The sequence below is a fragment of the Pongo pygmaeus genome, chromosome 19, assembly GCF_028885625.2.
Source record: "Pongo pygmaeus isolate AG05252 chromosome 19, NHGRI_mPonPyg2-v2.0_pri, whole genome shotgun sequence".
Lineage (NCBI taxonomy): Eukaryota > Metazoa > Chordata > Mammalia > Primates > Hominidae > Pongo > Pongo pygmaeus.
In genome coordinates this window covers 53,258,339-53,277,770 of record NC_072392.2, presented here as the reverse complement: position 1 = coordinate 53,277,770, position 19,432 = coordinate 53,258,339, and the positions used below count along the sequence as shown (strand labels likewise).

General features: G+C 41.4%; 1 protein-coding gene across 8 annotated transcripts in view; it reads left to right on the top strand.

Annotated features, from left to right (window-relative positions):
- LOC129016567 (ribosomal protein S6 kinase beta-1-like) overlaps window positions 1–19,432 on the top strand; it is a 33,717-nt gene that overhangs the window by 2,833 nt on the left and 11,452 nt on the right. The window contains exons 3-10 of one of the 8 annotated variants that reach the window (XM_063655465.1): window positions 532–589; window positions 2,037–2,164; window positions 4,593–4,683; window positions 4,866–4,977; window positions 5,605–5,712; window positions 6,836–6,913; window positions 11,758–11,865; window positions 19,154–19,251. In XM_063655465.1, the coding sequence (XP_063511535.1) occupies window positions 546–589; window positions 2,037–2,164; window positions 4,593–4,683; window positions 4,866–4,977; window positions 5,605–5,712; window positions 6,836–6,913; window positions 11,758–11,865; window positions 19,154–19,251 (767 nt within the window). In that variant the 5' untranslated portion in view covers window positions 532–545. Of the gene's footprint in view, window positions 1–531; window positions 590–1,213; window positions 1,467–2,036; window positions 2,165–4,592; window positions 4,684–4,865; window positions 5,713–6,591; window positions 6,914–11,757; window positions 11,866–19,130; window positions 19,252–19,432 lie in introns of those variants that run through there. The other 7 variants (XM_063655466.1, XR_010124519.1, XR_010124522.1 and 4 more) reach the window with 7 other exon arrangements.

The window sequence follows — 19,432 nt, the reverse complement described above, 5'->3', positions numbered from 1 at the left end:
AGCCGGTTCTAGTTTTTAAACACGTGTGTTACAGAAGAATAAGAATGCTACTAAAAATAGAATCCTGAGGACTTAGTTTTAAAACCTATAATTTTTAGGATTTGTTTTTCATTTTTAAGGGGATGATGTCTTTTAATTATGGTTAGAAGGAAAGCACAAACTCTCTTATTAGAAGTGGGTTGGAAATAAACATTGTTTTATTTCTTTTTTTTCCTTTTTTTTTTTGAGATGGAGTCTCGCTCTGTCACCCAGGCTTAAGTGCAGTGGCACGATCTCGGCTCACTGCAAGCTCCATCTCCTGGGTTCCCGCAATTCTGCCTCAGCCTCCCCAGTAGCTGGGACTACAGGCACCCGCCACCACGCCCGGCTAATTTTTTGTGTTTTTAGTAGAGATGGGGTTTCACCGTGGTCTCGATCTCCTGACCTCGTGATCTGCCCGCCTCGGCCTCCCAAAGTGCTGGGATTACAGGCGTGAGCCACTGCGCCTGGCCATATTGTTTTATTTCTAATGTTTTTTTCTTTTTTTTACAGGAGGAGAACTATTTATGCAGTTAGAAAGAGAGGGAATATTTATGGAAGACACTGCCTGGTAAGTGAACTTTTTGTGGTTGCATAGATTCAGGTAATTACAAGCAAAGCCCCATTCCCACTATGGGCAGCCACATGATTCAGTAAATTGAGCTGGAGCCAGTCACTCACTCAGGACCTCAAGGGGGAGAAGCAGTTTTGGGACTGGGCAGCTATGGAGGTCGCATCATTCCTTTGCCCTTAGGCTTAAGTGGAACGCTCTTCACACCAGTTGCTCCTAACAGAACCATTCTCATTGCTGCTTTCTTTCCTTGAATTGGTAAGCTGCCTGCCTTGGCTGTGGGTGAGTGTGGTTTTCCAGTGAACCTTTATGTGTGGAGCAATGGAAATTATCAGAAATCATCTCTTTTTTTTAGGCTTTCTGTTTCTCAAGGTGCAGTCTTAGGGAGGTGATAAGCCGGGGCATATCATCTGTGGATTGATTATATAGTCAGGATGGGATTTACCCTCCTATTTCTAAACATGTCATCTGCTTCAAATTAAAAATATGCACATCCTTTTGTGAAGCAACAATATTGGGTCACAATAAATCAGTTTATCCTACACATTAATTTAATAGAAAACAACACTTAAATGTTTTTTTCTACCTTAATTACCAAAACTGCATTCCATTGTTTAATTTCAGGCCTTTTCTAACGCAGAAGCTGCATTGAAGAGCCTTAGGGATGAAGTGCCCTTTTTTGGAGGAGGCTCACTGAGCCGTGTTGGAGGCTGTGTTTGTGGTCATGCTGGCTGTGAAACTGCCTCAGTCCTCTGGGACACACCCTCTCCATCCTGGAGTAATCTGCAGGATTGCAACATTGTTATGCAGCCAGTATTGCAGCGCCTTGTGCTTTTCGAATCCAGACAGGGTTGATTCAGCCCTTTATTCTTTTGAGGTAGATAAATTTGAGTGTCACACAGTTTATAGTTGTGGGCTGGCTGACAGGAGGGATGGCAGATACTGTGGGCCTAAGCTGTCTATAAATATGTAGCTGTATTAAGTAAGGGATGAGTGGGCTTCTAAGGGTCAGGTTATAAGACACCTTTTGAAATCAAGACTTGATCTCTGAGAATAATTAAGTTCCTATTTCCTATGGGATTTTAAAGTTGAGGGTGGATGGGAGAAATTTGCTTTGAAATGATTGACTATTAGCTTAATTCCTACACAGACAGAACAAAACATGACCAATGGCCGTTTAGCATATTCCGGACATCTTTGCAATTTTAGCAGTATGTTCTAAGGGCAAAATAAAGCACTTCATAGTTTCACTAAAATGAGTGAAACATAAATGTCCCCATGCCTTTTGGCAGCATCCTATGCTATCTCTTTTTCCCATACATCCCCCTACCCCACTAATTTGGTCTTTGGTGCATGTCTGTTTCTTTCCAGGAATTTTGCTCCATACATAAACTGCTTTAGATAGATTACACTCTTTTTAGTTTTATTAAATCACTTTTGTTTCCAGCTTTTACTTGGCAGAAATCTCCATGGCTTTGGGGCATTTACGTCTAAAGGGGATCATCTACAGAGACCTGAAGCCGGAGAATATCATGCTTAATCACCAAGTGGAGACATACCGTAAACAATTCTATAGTAAATAATCATCTTAAAATCCTCCCACACAGGTCGTGGCCATTTTCAAAGCCCCATACTCATCTCTCTATTTTGTATATTTCCTCCCTCAGAATTCATGGCATCATAGTACTTGGTGATGTTTTAAGTCTTTAGGTAATTACGCTTGGTGAGAGTAACAGAAGTTGAGGATAATAGTCGCTCAACTGCCTTTTTTAGTTTAATCCTTACTCTTTATAGTTTTTAATGTTTTTGGAATCCTTACATCAAATGTTGTGTAATGTTTTAGACTGTAAAAGCCAGCGTAAACATTAATTTTGGCTTGTTACTTAAATTGAAAAGTGAATCTTAATTATACAAGTTGAGTTTTAATAATGAGAATATGTAAATATTGGCTGGGCACAGTGGCTCACACCTGTAATCCCAGCACTTTGGGAAGCTGAGGCAGGCGGATCACCTGAGGTCAGGAGTTCAAGATGCCTGGCCAACATGGTGAAACCCCATCTCTACAAAAATACAAAAAAAAAAAAAAAAAGTAGCCGGGCATGATGGTGGGTGCCTGTAATCCCGGCTACTCAGGAGGCTGAGGTGGGAGAATCGCCTGAACCCAGGAGGCGAAAGTTGCAGTGAGCCAATATCACAACATTGCACTCCAGCCTGGGTGACAGAGGGAGACTCCATCTCAAAAAAAAAAAAAGAAAAAAAGAAAGAAAGAAAAAGAAAATATGCAAATTTTAGAAGCTATGCTTCTTACAGTAGGTTTTATTAATGCTGGAAAAAGGATTGAAATTGAACCAAAGTATTTGATAAAACTTTGGGAATATGATGTTTAGTACGCATCAGGTTACTCTTTTTTTTTTGAGATGGGGGTCTCACTCTGTCACCCAGGCTGGAATACAGTGGCATGATTATAGCTCACTGCAACCTCCACCTCCCAGGCTCAAGTGATCCTCCCACCCCAGTCCCTCAAGTAGCTGGGGCCACTGTGGCACACCACCACGCCTAGCTAATTTTTGGTATTTTTTGTAGAAATGGGGTTTCATCATGTTGCCCAGGGTGGTCCCAAACTCCTGAGCTCAGTTGATCTGCCTGCCTTGGCTTCCCAAATTGCTGGGATTACAGGCATAACCCACCTCCCCCACTGCCAGAATCAGTTTATTCTTGCTGTTTGTTTGCAACAACAAACATAAACATCAGAGAGACTAATAATCTTTACAGCTATAGATATAGCATAGTGAGCCTTGACTGCAACTGCATGCTGCTACAGACAGCTCAACTTATGCTAATCTGGGCTGTGGGTAGACTTGGCAATTCACTCGTACCCCAAAGGAGCAACCAGCTGACCCAGGGTATCTAGAAAGTGGTAGCAGCTGCTAATCCTTAGATGTCTACAGAATAATCCATGAGGTAGTTAATTGTTTCAAACTCTTAGAAAATGATGTATGAACAACCGAGGCTCATATAAACATTCCAGATTATACTCCTCCACCCACCTTTTTTTTTTAAGGAGAAATGATATACTTAACTGAATATATCAAGGGAATCAGTGTCTCTTCCTTCCTCTCATCAACACCTCCTCACTCCCCAAAACCTGGATTCTGATGTGAATTCTAAGTCACAGGATAGAATAGGGGAGCGATAGAATAGTTAACTTCTTTGATTTATAAGGTTGAGTGTATCAGATGGTTCTGTGAAAATAAAGGCCATACTTATTCTGTATCAGAGTGTAGTATATGTTTACATTTGAATCAATAGGTCATTGTGCCTTTTCTGTGAAATGAACCTCAAATACTAGAGTCCCTGAGACTGTTGAACCACTTGTTATGACAGTCCAGTAAAGAAAACTAAACTTGAACTGAAATGATCTTTGTATAAGGTGGTAAGTTTTTTACTTTCTGGGTCAGCAATGATTGATTCATACTATCTAGCAATTTTATTTCTTTCCCCTAATTAGCAGCATTGGGTAGAATGAGCTACCTTGTTATAGTGACTTTCTGAGACCATTTTAAGAACTCTTCACAGTTCACTGTGATAAAAGCTATATATTTGAAGTACTATCTCACACCTTTGTTTAAAAAGGACAGAATATCTTTATTAGGGTCTGTGTACTTAAACTAGACTTCATAAAACAGGATTTTTCTTTTTCAGGATGGTAGAGGATTCTGCGTATACTTAAAGCTAGGGCCTTAAACAGGTTATTTCACTTTTTTTTCTATCTTTATTTTCTCTTTACTAGAGAGATTATATCATTGGCAAAAGGTGACTTTGCCCTAGCCTTAAACAGTTAGCATCCCATTTTATGGATGGTACCTTGTTCTTGACATCTGCAAGAAAAGTTTGAGGCAAGGAAAGTTAAATGGAAGGATAGACTAAGGTGTTATATGACATGTTCAAACACTGCACATACTTGGAATTCTGAGAATAATCATGCTGTAATCTTTCATTGTAGGTCATGTGAAACTAACAGACTTTGGACTACGCAAAGAATCTATTCATGATGGAACAGTCACACACACGTTTTGTGGAACAATAAAATACATGTGAGCTGCATGTTAAACATAATTGGTTTGGGGGTAATAGCTAATTTTACCTGTTTTAAGGAATAGTACCTGTTTTCTGTAGCCTCATTGACTCTGTATATTGTTTTTAAAATTCTAATTCAGATGAATTAGAATTCATCTAATTAGATGCATTTTTAAGCATATTATTTTCCTCATTGTAGGGCCCCTGAAATCTTGATGAGAAGTGGCCACAATCGTGCTGTGGATTGGTGGAGTTTGGGAGCATTCATGTATGACATGCTGACTGGAGCAGTAGGTGCACAGTTAAAAGCTGTGTGTATTATGGTCTGTGCTGAGTCACTGTAGCAAGAGACCTGTCCTGTGCTTTCTGAAAATGTTACCAGTGGAGTTTTCAAAGCCCAAAGATTTGTTATTAGCAGTTTAACACTAATAATGCTGTATGATTATATGGGATCTCATACTTTCAGAAACATTTTCATTTAAATGATCTATGTCATAGCAGGCCTGTGAAATAGATGTTGAACAGATAATGCCCTTATTTTATAAATGGAGAAATTGAAGCATAAAATCACATGGCTCACTTATTATCACACAGCAAGTTAACGGTGGAAACACAGGCTTCCTTCCAGGACACTGCTACTTCCTCTGTCCTGTTGCTTAAAAACTGCACGTCTGCCGGGCACTGTGGTGCATGCCTGTAGCCCAAGCTACTCAGGAGGCTGAGGCGGGAGGATCATTTGAGCTAAGGATTATTAATAGAATCTAGCCTTGACAACATAGCAAGACCCTGTCTCTAAAACAAAATAAAGGTCTTTAGCAGTTAGCCCATTTCACAGCATACATTTCTGATCTCCATGCATAACTAATTCAGGAAATAGATATTGTTATTTAAAATTTGTTTCGTTATACTAATATTTTTCAGTTGTCTTCTACTCTTAGCCCCCATTTACTGGGGAGAATAGAAAGAAAACAATTGACAACATCCTCAAATGTAAACTCAATTTGCCTCCCTACCTCACACAAGAAGCCAGAGGTCTGCTTAAAAAGGTAAGGTTCTTAAATGGTCACTGACACTGTAAGATTCAATGACTAGGATTTAACTAGATAGAATTTAATGTATATTTTGAATAATATATATTGAACCAAAAATGTCTTTAAATTTTGAAGGCAAAGTACAGATTTGTTTAACGACTTTCTTTTCATATTCTTTTTTTTAATTTTTTTTTTTTGAGACGGAGTCTCACTCTGTCGCCCAGGCTAGAGTGCAGTGGTGCCATCTTGGCTCACTGCAACCTCAGTCCCCCAGGTCCAAGCGATTCTCCTGCCTCAGCCTCTCGAGTAGCTGGGATTACAGGCGCCCACCACCACGCCCAGCTAATTTTTGTATTTTTAATAGAGACAGGATTTTACCATGTTGGTCAGGCTGGTCTGGAACACCTGACCTCAGGTGATCCACCTGCCTTGGCCTCTCAAAGTGCTGGGATTACAGACCCTTAAACAATTTTTCAGCAGTAATTAGTAAACTATATATTTTTTTCTTTTCTTTTTTTTCTGAGATGGAGTCTTACTCTATCGTCCAGGCTGGAATGCAATGGCATGATCTTGGCTCACTGCAACCTCCGCCTCCCAGGTTCAAGTGATTCTCCTGCCTCAGTCTCCCTAGTAGCTGGGATTACAGGCATGCTCCATCATGCCTGGCTAATTTTTGTATTTTTAGTAGAGAAGGGGTTTCACCATGTTGGCCAGGCTGGTCTCGAACTCCCAACCTCAGGTGATCCACCTGCCTCAGCCTCCCAAAGTGCTGAGATTATAGGCATGAGCCACCGTGCCCAGCCAATAAACTATATTTTCTCAAGGCAAAGTAGACAAGCAAAGTCTAAAAAGGAAAAAAATCAGTTTGACTAAGGTTCTTTATCCTCTTTAAAGCTGCTGAAAAGAAATGCTGCTTCTCATCTGTGAGCTGGTCCTGGGGACGCTGGAGAAGTGCAAGTAGAGATTGGCATGTTTGCTGTTTTGTGGGGAAGATAATGCTAGTTTTATGTATTTCTGAGGGTTATATGTAGTTGCTTATAAGTTTAGCTTATTTTGTGACTTGTAACTTCAAAAAGGTGATTATCAATCCAGCAAAGTCTATTCCCCCCAACGTTTCTTTCTGCTTTTTTTTCCCTAGGCTCATCCATTCTTTAGACACATTAACTGGGAAAAATTTCTGGCTCAAAAGGTGGAGCCCCCTTTTAAACCTCTGTTGGTAAGTATACATGAAAGCGTATAATTGGGTGCAGTGGCTCACGCCTGTAATCCCCAAACTTTAAAGGGCCGAGGTGGGGGGATTGTTTGAAGCCAGGAGTTCAAGACCAGCATAGGCAACGCAACAAGACTCCATCTCTACAAAACATTTAAAAGTTAGCTGGGTGTGGTGGCTTGTGCCTGTAAGTCCCAGCTACTTGCCAGGCTGAGGCAGGAAGATTGCTTGAGATTGTTTTAGAATAAGAAAAATCTCGGCCGGGCGCAGTGGCTCAGGCCTGTAATCCCAGCACTTTGGGAGGCCGAGGTGGGCGGATCACGAGGTCAGGAGATCGAGACCATCCTGGCTAACACAGTGAAACCCCGTCTCTACTAAAAATACAAAAAATTAGCCGGGCGCGGTGGTGGGCGCCTGTAGTCCCAGCTGCTCCGGAGGCTGAGGCAGGAGAATGGCGTGAACCCGGGAGGTGGAGCTTGCAGTGAGCCGAGATTGTGCCACTGCACCCCAGCCTGGGCGACAGAGCAAGACTCTGTCTCAAAAAAAAAAAAGAAAAGAAAAATCTCAGAGCAGACAGAAACATTTTTTTTATTAGCAGTTCAAAGATCTCTGGTTTATCCTCTCTTCAGCATCTTTGTTTTTATTTTTTATTTATTTTATTTATTTTTTTTTCTGAGACGGAGTCTCGCTCTGTCGCCCAGGCTGGAGTGCAGTGGCGCGATCTCGGTTCACTGCAGGCTCTGCCTCCCGGGTTCACGCCATTCTCCTGCCTCAGCCTCCCGAGTAGCTGGGACTACAGGTGCCCGCCACCACGCCCGGCTAATTTTTTGTATTTTTAGTAGAGACGGGGTTTCACCGTGTTAGCCAGGATGGTCTCGATTTCCTGACCTCGTGATCTGTCCGCCTCGGCCTTCGAAAGTGCTGCGATTACAGGCGTGAGCCACCGCGCCCGGCCTGTTTATTTTATTTTGAGACAGGGTCTCACTCTGTCACTCAGGAAGGAGTGCAGTAGCACGATCACAGTTCAATGCAGCCTTGACCTCCCCAGGCTCAGGTGATTCTCCCACTTCAGCTTCCCGAATATCTGCGACTACGGACATGTGTCACCATGCCTGGCTAATTTTTTTGTATTTTTTGTAGAAACGGGGTTTCGCCATGTCGCCCAGGCTGGTCTCGAACTCCTGGGCTCAAGTGATCCACTCACCTCAGCCTCTCAAAGTGCTGGGATTACAGGTGTGAGCTTCTGCACCCAGCCAAGCATCTTTTATTTTTGTACTATCTTTTAAAGAACTAAAACCAGTGGCAATTGACTGTATTAGATATTCTTAAGTCAGTTACCTAAGACAATTAAATATTTCAGGTAGTTGGGACTTTTCTTTTTTTGGTTTGTTTTATTTTGCTTAATTTAACTATTTTAAATATGATTCTCTGGGAATTTTTTCTTCAAAATATAGAATATGTGTGCATTAGTTTGCTAGGCTTGCTGCAACAAAGTACCACAAACCGTGGGGCTTAGACAACAGAAATTTATTATCTCATAGATCTGGAGACTAGAAACTCTAGATCACGTTGTTAGAGTTGGTTTCTTTGACTACTGTGAGAAACTGTATGTTCCATGCCTCTCCCCTGGCATCTGGTGGTTTGCTGGTAATCTTTGTCATTCTTTGGCTTGTAGGTGCATCACTCGGATCTCTGCCTTCATGTTCACATGGTGTTCTACCTGTGTGCATATCTGTGGCCAAATTTCCCCTTTTTATAAGGATACCAGGCATATTGGATTAGGGTTCCTCTCTACTCCAGTAGGACCTCATCTTCACTAATTACATCTGCAATAACCCTTTCCAAATAAGGTCACATTCTGAGGAACTAGAGGTTAGAATTTCAACATATGAAATTTTTTGGGGGTGGGTAAGGCACATGATTCAACCCATAACAATATGTTTATGAGTAAATGAGTTAGTGTGTTATTGTCTTTCTGCCACCTCAGAATCTGAGAAAACACAGTTTCTTTTTCCATTCTTTGGGCTGTAGGTGGAGAAGGAGGAGGATGATGATGGTGATTATTTTTTGGTCATGGAGCATAATGTGACCCACTTTTAAAAACAATAAACAATTGTAAGGAGGATAACTGTCATACACCTACTGCCCAGCTTAAAAATAGTTAGATCATCTTGTTTAAACATAACTGTCATCCCGTCATCACACCTAAGAAGCTGACACTTTCCCCAGGTTTTTTTTTCCTCTTTTTTTTTTGAGATAGGGTCTTTCTCTGTTGCCCAGGCTGGAGTGCAGTGGCATGATAGCGGCTCATGGCAGCCTCAACTTCCGAGGCTCAAGGGATCCTCCCATATAGCTGGGACCACAGGGGTGCATCACCACATCCAATTTTTTGAATTTTTCTAGAGATGAGGTCTCCCTGTGTTGCCCCACCTAATTTTTTTTGTTGTTGTTGTTCCATTCTTTTTTTTTTTTTCTCCTGTTTGTAAGGATTTAATCAAGGTCTGTATGTAGTTTGGTTACTATGTCTCTTAGGTCTCTTTTCATTTATAGATTCCCCTCTTGATTTATTGAAGAAACGGGGTCATTTGTCCTGTAGAATTCTCAAATTTTGATTTTGCTGATATTATCCCCAGAGTATCATTGACCATGTTCATCTGTTCCCCAAATTTGCAAAAACTGGTAGTTAAATTTAGGTGGTTGATCTGATTCAGATTAAACTCTCAATATTGCATATGCTTTGATCAGGAGGCATAATGTGTACTTGTGTGTGTGTATGTGTGTTTTTTTTAGTGATGTTCGTGGTCACTGCCTGTGTCAGCATTTCACTACCAGGGTAATCTGGCAATGTCTGGAGACACACTGATTGTCGCAGCTTGGGGGAGGGAATGCTATAGGTACCTTCAGGGGTAAGAGTCAGCACAGCACAGCCCCCTACAGCAAAGTGTTAATAGGCCTAACATGTCAGTAGCCCTGAGGTTGAGAAACTCTGGCCTACTTTTATAATTTCATCAGGTGTTTGTGAAATGGTCTTATTCTGTTATTTCTTCTTTCTTTGTTAGCTAGAATTCTTTCATAAAGAGAAACTCTTTGATCAGTTAGTTACCCAAGGTACAGTTCATACAGGAAAGGCAGGATGTATGTTTGATTCTTTCCTAGTTTTCAAAATAGTGAATTAGTTCCCTAGCATCTTCCAAAATTGACCAATGAAATTTGTGTGTGTGTTTTTTTCTTTTTCAGTATATTATGAACTTACACGTTTTAACATATTTGTGTTTCATTTCATTGCAGTTATTTTTATTTTATTTTTATTTATTCATTTATTGTTTTGAGGCAGGGTCTTACTCTGTCACCCAAGCTGTAGTGCAGTGGTATAATCTCTGCCCACTGCAGCCTTGACGTCCCGGCCTCCAGCAATCCTCCCACCTCACCCTCTTGAGTAGCTGGGACCACAGGTACACCACCATACCCAGCTAATTTTTGTGTTTCTGGTAGAGACGGGGTTTTGCCATGTTCACCAGGCTGGTCTTCAAATCCTGAGCACAAAAGCAATCCACCTGCCTCTGCCTCCCCAAAGTGTTGGGATGATAGGCGTGAGCCACCGCACCTGGCAGTTATTTTTATTGATGCTCATTTTTTCCCTTCGTTGAATGCTGGGTGCAGTGAATGCTGGGTGCATCTTCATGTTGGGTTCTGAGTCCTTTTGACACGAGCACATTGTCTGGTGTTGTACGAGAGAGCAAAATAAGGAAACTGGTGTTCTATGCTTACCTTGTACATTTTCCCCACACTTGGAATCAGCCATTCCTCCAGGGAGTGCAGGTTCACAGTCTGGGCTCCAAGAGAATTATAAGGTCAGTGTGGTCATCTTTTACTATTAAGTCAGATATTCTAAATTATTATTTACTTCCTACATTTGGCCCAAGAGTCTAACCAGATATTTTGGGAAAGAGAGAAGGAATTAAATAAATAAATCTCATGGTTACAACTGAAGTGACAACTATACTTTCACAAGGAAATATAACATAACCCATGCGGAATAGAAAATTATTTTTGCTCCTTTAGATTTCTAAAGGAATGAAATAAGCTGTGGGAAGAAATTTTAACTGGAGCATCTTACCAGTATTATTCATGTTTTAACTCTGCTTCAGTAGTTTTTCAGGTTTATTACAAACCTGCAGTAGCCAACTGAATTAATTATCTCTAAACAGGGATTTAGCCAGTGGACTAGGCACACTGAAGCTTTGTGAGAGGGGAAATTGATATTCACATTTTTTCCAGCTTGTTTTGAGCTCGATATATTCTTTTTTTTTTTTTTAATTGAGACAGACTCTCGCACTGTCACCTGGGCTGGTGTGCAGTGGCATGATCTCTGCTTGCTGCAAGCTCTGCCTCCCAGGTTCAAGCAATTCCCCTGCCTCAGCCTCCCGAGTAGCTAGGGTTACAGGCACCCGCCACCACGCCCGGCTGATGTTTTGTATTTTTAGTAGAGAGGGGGTTTTGCTATATTGGCCAGGCTGGTCTCGAACTCCTGACCTCATGATCTGCCCGCCTCAGCCTCCCAAAGTGCTGGGATTACAGGCGTAAGCCACCATGTCTAGTCGATATATTCACAGTTTTAATAGGAATAACAGTGTACTAAAATCTATTTTAGTGCATGTTTAAGATTTGAAGATGTAATTTGACTCAGTACTTTCCACTTGCATTTTTTTCTTCATTCTGTGCCTGCTAAGACTATTCTAATACTTTATTATAGTTAAACCCTGTGAAAAGAGCTCCCAGAGCTTACAGTGCATTTGATTGATGTCGTATAGACTATTCATTATTTTCTAAATTATTTTGTTTGTGTAAAGCAATCTGAAGAGGATGTAAGTCAGTTTGATTCCAAGTTTACACGTCAGACACCTGTCGACAGCCCAGATGACGCAGCTCTCAGTGAAAGTGCCAATCAGGTCTTTCTGGTAAGTGAAAGAATTTCCATGTAGTCACGGGAAATTTTAAGTATGAGGATGGGCTCTTCGATAAGTAAATTCAGTTTGCTTGCTTTGCAGCTCACGTAGGTCACCTGGCCCACTTTTTTTTTTTAAATAAGCCATGCTCTTATAACTTATTGATACCTACAAAATTGATTTTCATAATCCAACATTTTATTTTAGCAATTAGAGTGGGAATGTACAATTCTTTGAAGAGTATGATTCCCTTTTTTGGTTGGGCCACAGACTTAAAATGATGTTTGGCTTAGCATCTCAACCAAAAATTAAGTTATAGCAGTGGGAGAGAAAAACCTCACTAACTACATGTATTTTATTCCTGAAAGAGCTATAGATCTCACCTTGTAGTCCAGGCTGGGTGTAGGGTGTAGTGGTGTGATCACAGTTCACTACAGCCTTGACCTCCCAGGCTGAAGTGATCCACCCATTTCAGCCTCGTGAGTACCTGGACTACAGGCGTGTGCCACATCCAGCTAATTTTTTATTTTTTTTTGTAGAGACAGAGTCTCACTATTTTACTCCTGGACTCAAGCTATCTTCCCACCTCGGCTTCCCAAAGTGCCAAAATTATAGGCATGAGCCATCATTCATGGCCCTATTTTTGGTACTCTTAACATAAGTAGGGGATTTTTTTTTTTTTTGAGACTGAGTCTTAGTCTGTCGTCAGGCTGGAGTGCAGTGGCGCGATCTCAGCTCACTGCAGTCTCTGCCTCCTGGGTTCAAGTGATTGTCCTGCCTCAGCCCCCTGAGTAGCTGGGACTACAGGCGCCTGCCACCACGCGCAGTTAATTTTTGTATTTTTAGTAGAGACAGGGCTTCACCATGCTGGCCAGGATGGTCTCAATTTCTTGACCTTATGATCCACCTGCCTTGGCCTCCCAAAGTGCTGGGATTACAGGCATGAGCCACCGCGCCCGGCCAAGTAGGGGATTTTTAAAAACTAATTGTGAATATTTGACATCAAATTATATTGGTTCGTATGTAATAGTGAATTCTCATTGTAGAAATATCTGTATAGATTTATAGCTTGTCTCCTCAGAAAAGTAAAGGTTTTAGATATTGGCCAACAGAAATGATGGATTTATATCAGATGACCATCAATGCATACATACTATTTTGCTTAAATATCATATATGTTTGTTTATTTTATTACTGTACTTATATGTCACATGAACCATTATCTCATTTTGTATCCTTTTTTTTCTTTTGTCATTCCTTTTTGGACTACCTCTAGGGAGAATAGAATATGGGGACAACAATTGTTTGGGAGTGTTTTTTTCCCTCTTTTTGAGTTCACTGGATTTGGATTTGTCACTAACTTAATTCTATGCTTTTCTTCCCCACACTGCTCACTACGTAACACAAGTAGTGTTGTATCTTGAATGGGATGGGAAATAAGCTCTAAAGTTAGCGTGGGGTTGGGACATGGTGGCTCACGCCTATAACCTTGAGGTCAGGAGTTTGAGACCAGCCTGGCCCACATGGTGAAACCCCATCTCTACCAAAAATACAAAAATTAGCCGGGTGTGGTGGCATGTACCTGTGGTACCAACTACTTAGGAGGCTGAGGCAGGAGAATGACTTGAACCCGAGAGGCAGAGGTTGCAGGAGCCAAGATCGTGCCACTGCACTCCAGTCTGGGCGACAGAGTGAGTGAGACTCTGTATCAAAAAAAAAATTAATTAAAAAAAATAAAATTGGCATGGAATGCAAAAGTTGTGTATAGTACAGTATGGTTTCAAGTAAACAACACTGAATAGTAATAATCCTATAAATTAGTAATATAGAGCACGTAGGCAAAATATAATCTTACAGTATTAATTACATAAGAGATAAAAGATGAGTGAGTGCATGCATGTTTTTAAATTCAAGTTTGATGTGTGCATGATCAAAGTTATGGCATCTCTGTTAGTAAAATCTTAGGTTCAGTTAGGGAAGTGAGCATGAATCACTTTAATTTTGGCTTTTTTTCTCTCTCATGTATTACTGATGTGGAATTTATAGCTTTGATTTAACATAGAGACCTTTTTGTCAATTGAACATTGCAGAATTTCAACTTATGTGACAGTTTTTCCCCCACAAAATAGAAGCATTTTATTTAGCTACCAAGAAATCCGAAGTTGTGGTGGTAAACGTGAGATATTGAAGCTTTCATTGCCAGTTAAAGTATTGTTGAGCTTTTCACAATTACTTAAATTGGCTATAACTGATGAACAGAGCAACTCATGTGTTAGGTTGTAGCCAGAATTCTGTACATAAAGTGGGTCTCTTTAAACATTAGTTAAAAAAGTAGGCCGGGCACAGTGGCTCATGCCTGTAATCCCAGCACTTTGAGAGGCTGAAGTGGGTGGATCACAAGGTCAGGAGTTCCGGAACAGCCTGGCCAATATGGTGAAACCCCATCTCTACTAAAAATACAAATATTAGCCAAGTGTGGTGGCACACATCTGTAATTCCATCTACTCGGGAGGCTGAGGCAGGAGAATCACCTGAAACTGGGAGGTGGCAGTTGCAGTGAGCCAAGATCGTGCCAATGCACTCCAGCCTGAGCAACAGAGTGAGACTCTGTCTCAAAAAAAAAAAAAACAAAAAACTACATACATAAGAAGAGAATATGCATTAAAAAAATCAGCAGAGCCTCACATTCAAGGATTTTCTACACAAGAAACCATTCCTAAAATATGTGCTTGGAATTACTAAGGTTTCTCTTGCAAACATTTTAATAACACCTCATTCTTTAGGGGTGTGGTTATATATGTCATGTTATTAGATCTTTACAGCAACTCTCCTGGGTAAAGCGGTTATTACTAGGTCATTTTATAGAAGGAAAAACAATCAGTACTTTTTTTTTGCTTTACTTCAGTAGCTATTGCCTCCTTCAATTTGACATTTCAATCCTGGCATATAGTGGGGGGCTCAACAAATATTTGTTGGAGGAATGCCATTTAAAATACAATGATTGGATAGGAGAATATTTGAGGGCATTAGCATTTTTTAAAAGCCAAAAAAAATTACAATTGGACTTATGAGATTTTGATTTTTTTGTATATTTTCTTTTAAAAAATAAGCTTCTCTAGGCTGGGCTTGGTGGCTCATGCCTGTAATCCCAGCAGTTTGGGAGGCTGAGGCAGGTGGATCACTGAGGTCAGGAGTTTGAGACCAGCCTGGCCAACATGGTGAAAACCCGTCTCTACTAAAAATACAAAAATTAGCTGGCCGTTGTGGCACACACCTGTAATCCCAGCTACTAGGGAGGCTGAGGCAGGAAAATCGCTTGAACCCAGGAGGCGGATGTTGCAGTGAGCCGAGATCACACCACTGCACTCCAGCCTGGGTGACAGAGCAAGACTCTGTCTCAAAAATAAATAAATAAAGCATATAAATAAATAAATAAGCTTCTCTTTTGGCTTCTTCCAATGTAGTCTCTTTGAGTAGGAAGAAACTGTTATGATTTAAACTAGTAAATTCTTTTTTTTTTTTTTTTTTGAGATGGAGTCTCGCTCTTATTGCCCAGGCTGGAGTTCAGTGGCGTGAACTTGGCTCACTGCAACCTCTGCTGCCTGGGTTCAAGTGATTCTCCTGCCTCAGCCTCCCAAGTAGCTGGGATTACAGGTGCCTGCCATCACACCTGGCTAATTTTTGTAGTTTTAGTACAGATGGGGTTTCACCATCTTGGCCAGGCTGGTCTTGAACTCCTGGTCTCGATCTGCTGACCTATATCTGCCCGCCTCGGCTTCCCAAAGTGCTGGGATTACAGGTGTGAGCCATTACGCCCGGTCGACAGGTAAATTCTTATATCAAAAACCTGAGTTAGACTTGGTCCCTGGAGCTGTTTTCCATCCCTAAAAAGATGATGTCAAGCTATCATGTATAATAAATAACAACTCAATTGACCACATATTTTCCTTTAAGCCTAATGATGAAATAATATTATAATGAAATACTTAGAAGTTTTAAGGGAAAAAATCCCTTAAGTCATTAAATTAAAATTTAAACCAAAACAATAACTTCACTGTTTTAGGATGAAATTGGCATATGAAAGGTTTGATAGTGAACGACAGTAAGATTAACCTACTACAGCATTTGCCTTTAGCTTTTACTGAGTAATACCTGAAGCTATCATAAATGTGCAAATGAAGACATTATTTATTGTATTACTGCTGAGATTAATATTGTCTTTTTCAGATTTCTAAAACATTACAACAAATGCACACATGAGGGCGCTCTCATCAGCCAGATATGGAGAGGGTAGGCATTTGTTGACTGTTAAGTCAAAACTAGTTCTATACTTTTACTGATGGAAAAATCAAGGTCCACCAAAGAGGTTATGATTCTACATGAGTTATTCTCTAGAGGAAATAAATTGGATATTAGAATCTTAAAAAGATTGAACAGAAATCCCTGTCAGTGAATTTATGCTGGAGAATTTTGACTCTTATCTCAGCAACTCCTTATCGAAAATCTTTACCCATGCCATGATATAATTTATCTTCAATCTTAAATGAGCTTGATAATAGTGTTTATAAGATGTAGGAGAAACAGTTAATTAGAATATTTATTTTTATGGACTTTTGCTCTATAAAATTATAAAATGTTAATTGTGCTTCATGTATTTTTTATTTTATTATTTTTTTTTGAGACGGAGTCTCGCTGTGTCACCCAGGCTGCAGTGCAGTGGCGTGGTCTCAGCTCACTGCAACCTCTGCCTCCCAGGTTCAAGTGATTCTCCTGCCTCAGCCTCCCAAGTAGCTGGGACTACAGGCACGTGCCACCACGCCTGGCTAATTTTGGTATTTTTAGTAGAGACGGGGTTTCGCCATGTTGGCCAGGGTGGTCTCGAACTCCTGACCTCAAGTGATCTGCCCGCCTTGGCCTCCCAAAGTGCTAGGATTATAGGTGTGAGCCACCAACACCTGGCCCATTTATACTTAAGGCTGATTCTCAACTGATTTGGGTAAAATCCTTAGTCTTTCCCCATCTCTGACATAATTCCTAGTTTGTCCTTTGGCTTTCCTATATATATAAAGCTACCAGGCTGCTTGCAGATTTTCCAGGGAAGAAGTCCCATAAACACTCACAAAGATTTTATTAGGGAGAAGCTATGATGGGCATATAGAATGTAGATTTTTTTAATTTAAAAATCAGTATGGGCCGGGCGCAGTGGCTCACACCTGTAATCCCAGCACTTTGGGTGGCCGAGGCGGGCGGATCACGAGGTCAGCAGATCGAGACCATCCTGGCTAACACGGTGAAACCCCGTCTCTACTAAAAATACAAAAAATTAGCTGGGCGCAGTGGCAGGCGCCTGTAGTCCCAGCTACTCCGGAGGCTGAGAAAGGAGAATGGTGTGAACCCGGGAGGCGGAGCTTGCAGTCAGCGGAGATCCCACCACTGCACTCCAGCCTGGGCGACAGAGCGAAGACTGTATCTCAAAAAAAAAAAAAAAAAAACTGTATGTAGAGCTGGGCACGGTGGTGTGTGCTTATTAGCCCAGCCACTGGGGAGGCTGAGGCAGGAGAAGCCCTTGAGCCCAAGAGTTCAAGACTAGCCTGGGCAACACAGTGAGACCCTCATCTCAAAAAATGTAAAATAAAATAAAGTATTGCAATATTTATTATATAGGCAAATTTTTTTCAACTTAAGTACTACCCTCATCAAGGGAAGATTTGTTTGATTAGATCCCCACACAGGCTGGCCACTTCCTCATTTCTACTTTTTCTTTTCTTTTTGAGATGGAGTTTTGCTCTTGTTGCCCAGGCCGGAGTGCAATGGCGCGATCTTGGCTCACTGCAGCCTCCTCCTCCCGGGTTCAAGCTATTCTCCTGCTTCAGCCTCCCGAGTAGCTGGGATTACGGGCACCTGCCTCCACACCAGGCTAATGTTTCTATTTTTAGTAGAGACGGGGTTTCTCCATGTTGGCCAGGTTGGTCTCAAACTCTTGAGTTCAAGCGATCTACCTGCCTCGGCCTCACAAAGTGTTGGAATTACAGGTGTGAGCCACCGCGCCCAGCCTCATTTCTACTTTTTCAAAGAAGTCAATTTTCTTTAAAAAATAAACTCTTTTGGCCACGCGGTGGCTCATTCCTGCAACCCTAGCACTTTGGGAAGCAGAGGCAGATGGATCGCTTGAACTCAGGAGTTCAAGACCCGCCTGGCCAACATGGTGAAACCCTGTCTCTACAAAAAATTAGCTGGATGCAGTGGTATGTGCCTGTAGTCCCAGCTACTCGGGAGGCTGAGGCAAGAGAATCACTTGAGTCCAGGAGGCAGAAGTTGCAGTGAACTGAGATCATGCCATTGCACTCCAGCCTGGCTGATGGGAGTAAAACCCTGTCCCAGATAGAGAAATAAATAAACTCTTATTTAAAAAAAAAAAGCAAATCATGAAACAAAACAAAACCCAGGGCTCTGAATGAAAGATCTCTCCTTTAGGGGGCTAGGTGATGGAAAAGAAAATATATCATGAATTTCATGTTCTCAGGTTGTCTTCATTAATGACATATGTATATATATTTCCATTGAAGACATAGATATGCATTTGATCACCTACATTTGTTTGTATTTTGAGTCATAAATTAAGGCATTTCCTGTTCAGAAAGCACCTGACAATCTTATGATAAAAAACATGGAGTTTTAAAATCACAAATGCAAATAACAAGTTGGGCACAGTGGCTCATGTCTGTAATCTTAGCTCTTTGGGAGACCAAGGTGGGTAGACTGTTTGAGTTCAAGAGTTTGAGACCAGCCTGGGTACAATGGAGTAATCCTGTCTTTACAAAAAATAAAAAATTAGTGGGGCACGGTGGCATGTGCCTGTAGTCCCAGATACTCAGGAGGCTAAGGTGGGAGGAGCGCTTGAGCCCAGGACGTCGAGGCTTATGTGAGCTGTGGTCGCACCACTGCACTCCAGCCTGGGTGACAGAGTGAGACCCTATCTCAAAAAAAAGGAGTGGAAATAACAGATGACCTTACAAACGTCAAAAGTTACATCTTTATTTATAATGTTTTGTCTATATTTACTGAAATATATTAGACAAGTAAAAAATGTAACAGTATGCATATGGCTTTAACTTGGCCCTGCCCAGTACTCTGCCCTCATCTCTTTTCCTTCCCACTGAGTCCTTCCACATTAGCCACACCACAGCAAACCTGACAAGCTTCTGCCTGAAATAGCACCATTGCACTTCTCTTCCCTCTGCCTGAAACATTCTTTTTTTTTTTTTTTTTTTAATGAGATGGAGTCTCACTCTCTCGCCAGACTGGAGTGCAACGGCACGATCTCAGCTCACTGCAACCTCCACCTCCCTGGTTCAAGCAATTCTCCTGCCTCAGCCTCCCGAGTAGCTGGGATTACAGGTATGCGCCACCATGCCCGGCTAATTTTGTATTTTTAGTAGAGATGGGGTTTCTCCATGTTGGTCAGGCTAGTCTCAAACTCCCGACCGCAGGTGATCTGCCCGCCTTGGCCTCCCAAAGTGCTGGGATTACAGGCGTGAGCCCCTGAGCCTGGCCACCACAATCAATTTTAGAATATTTT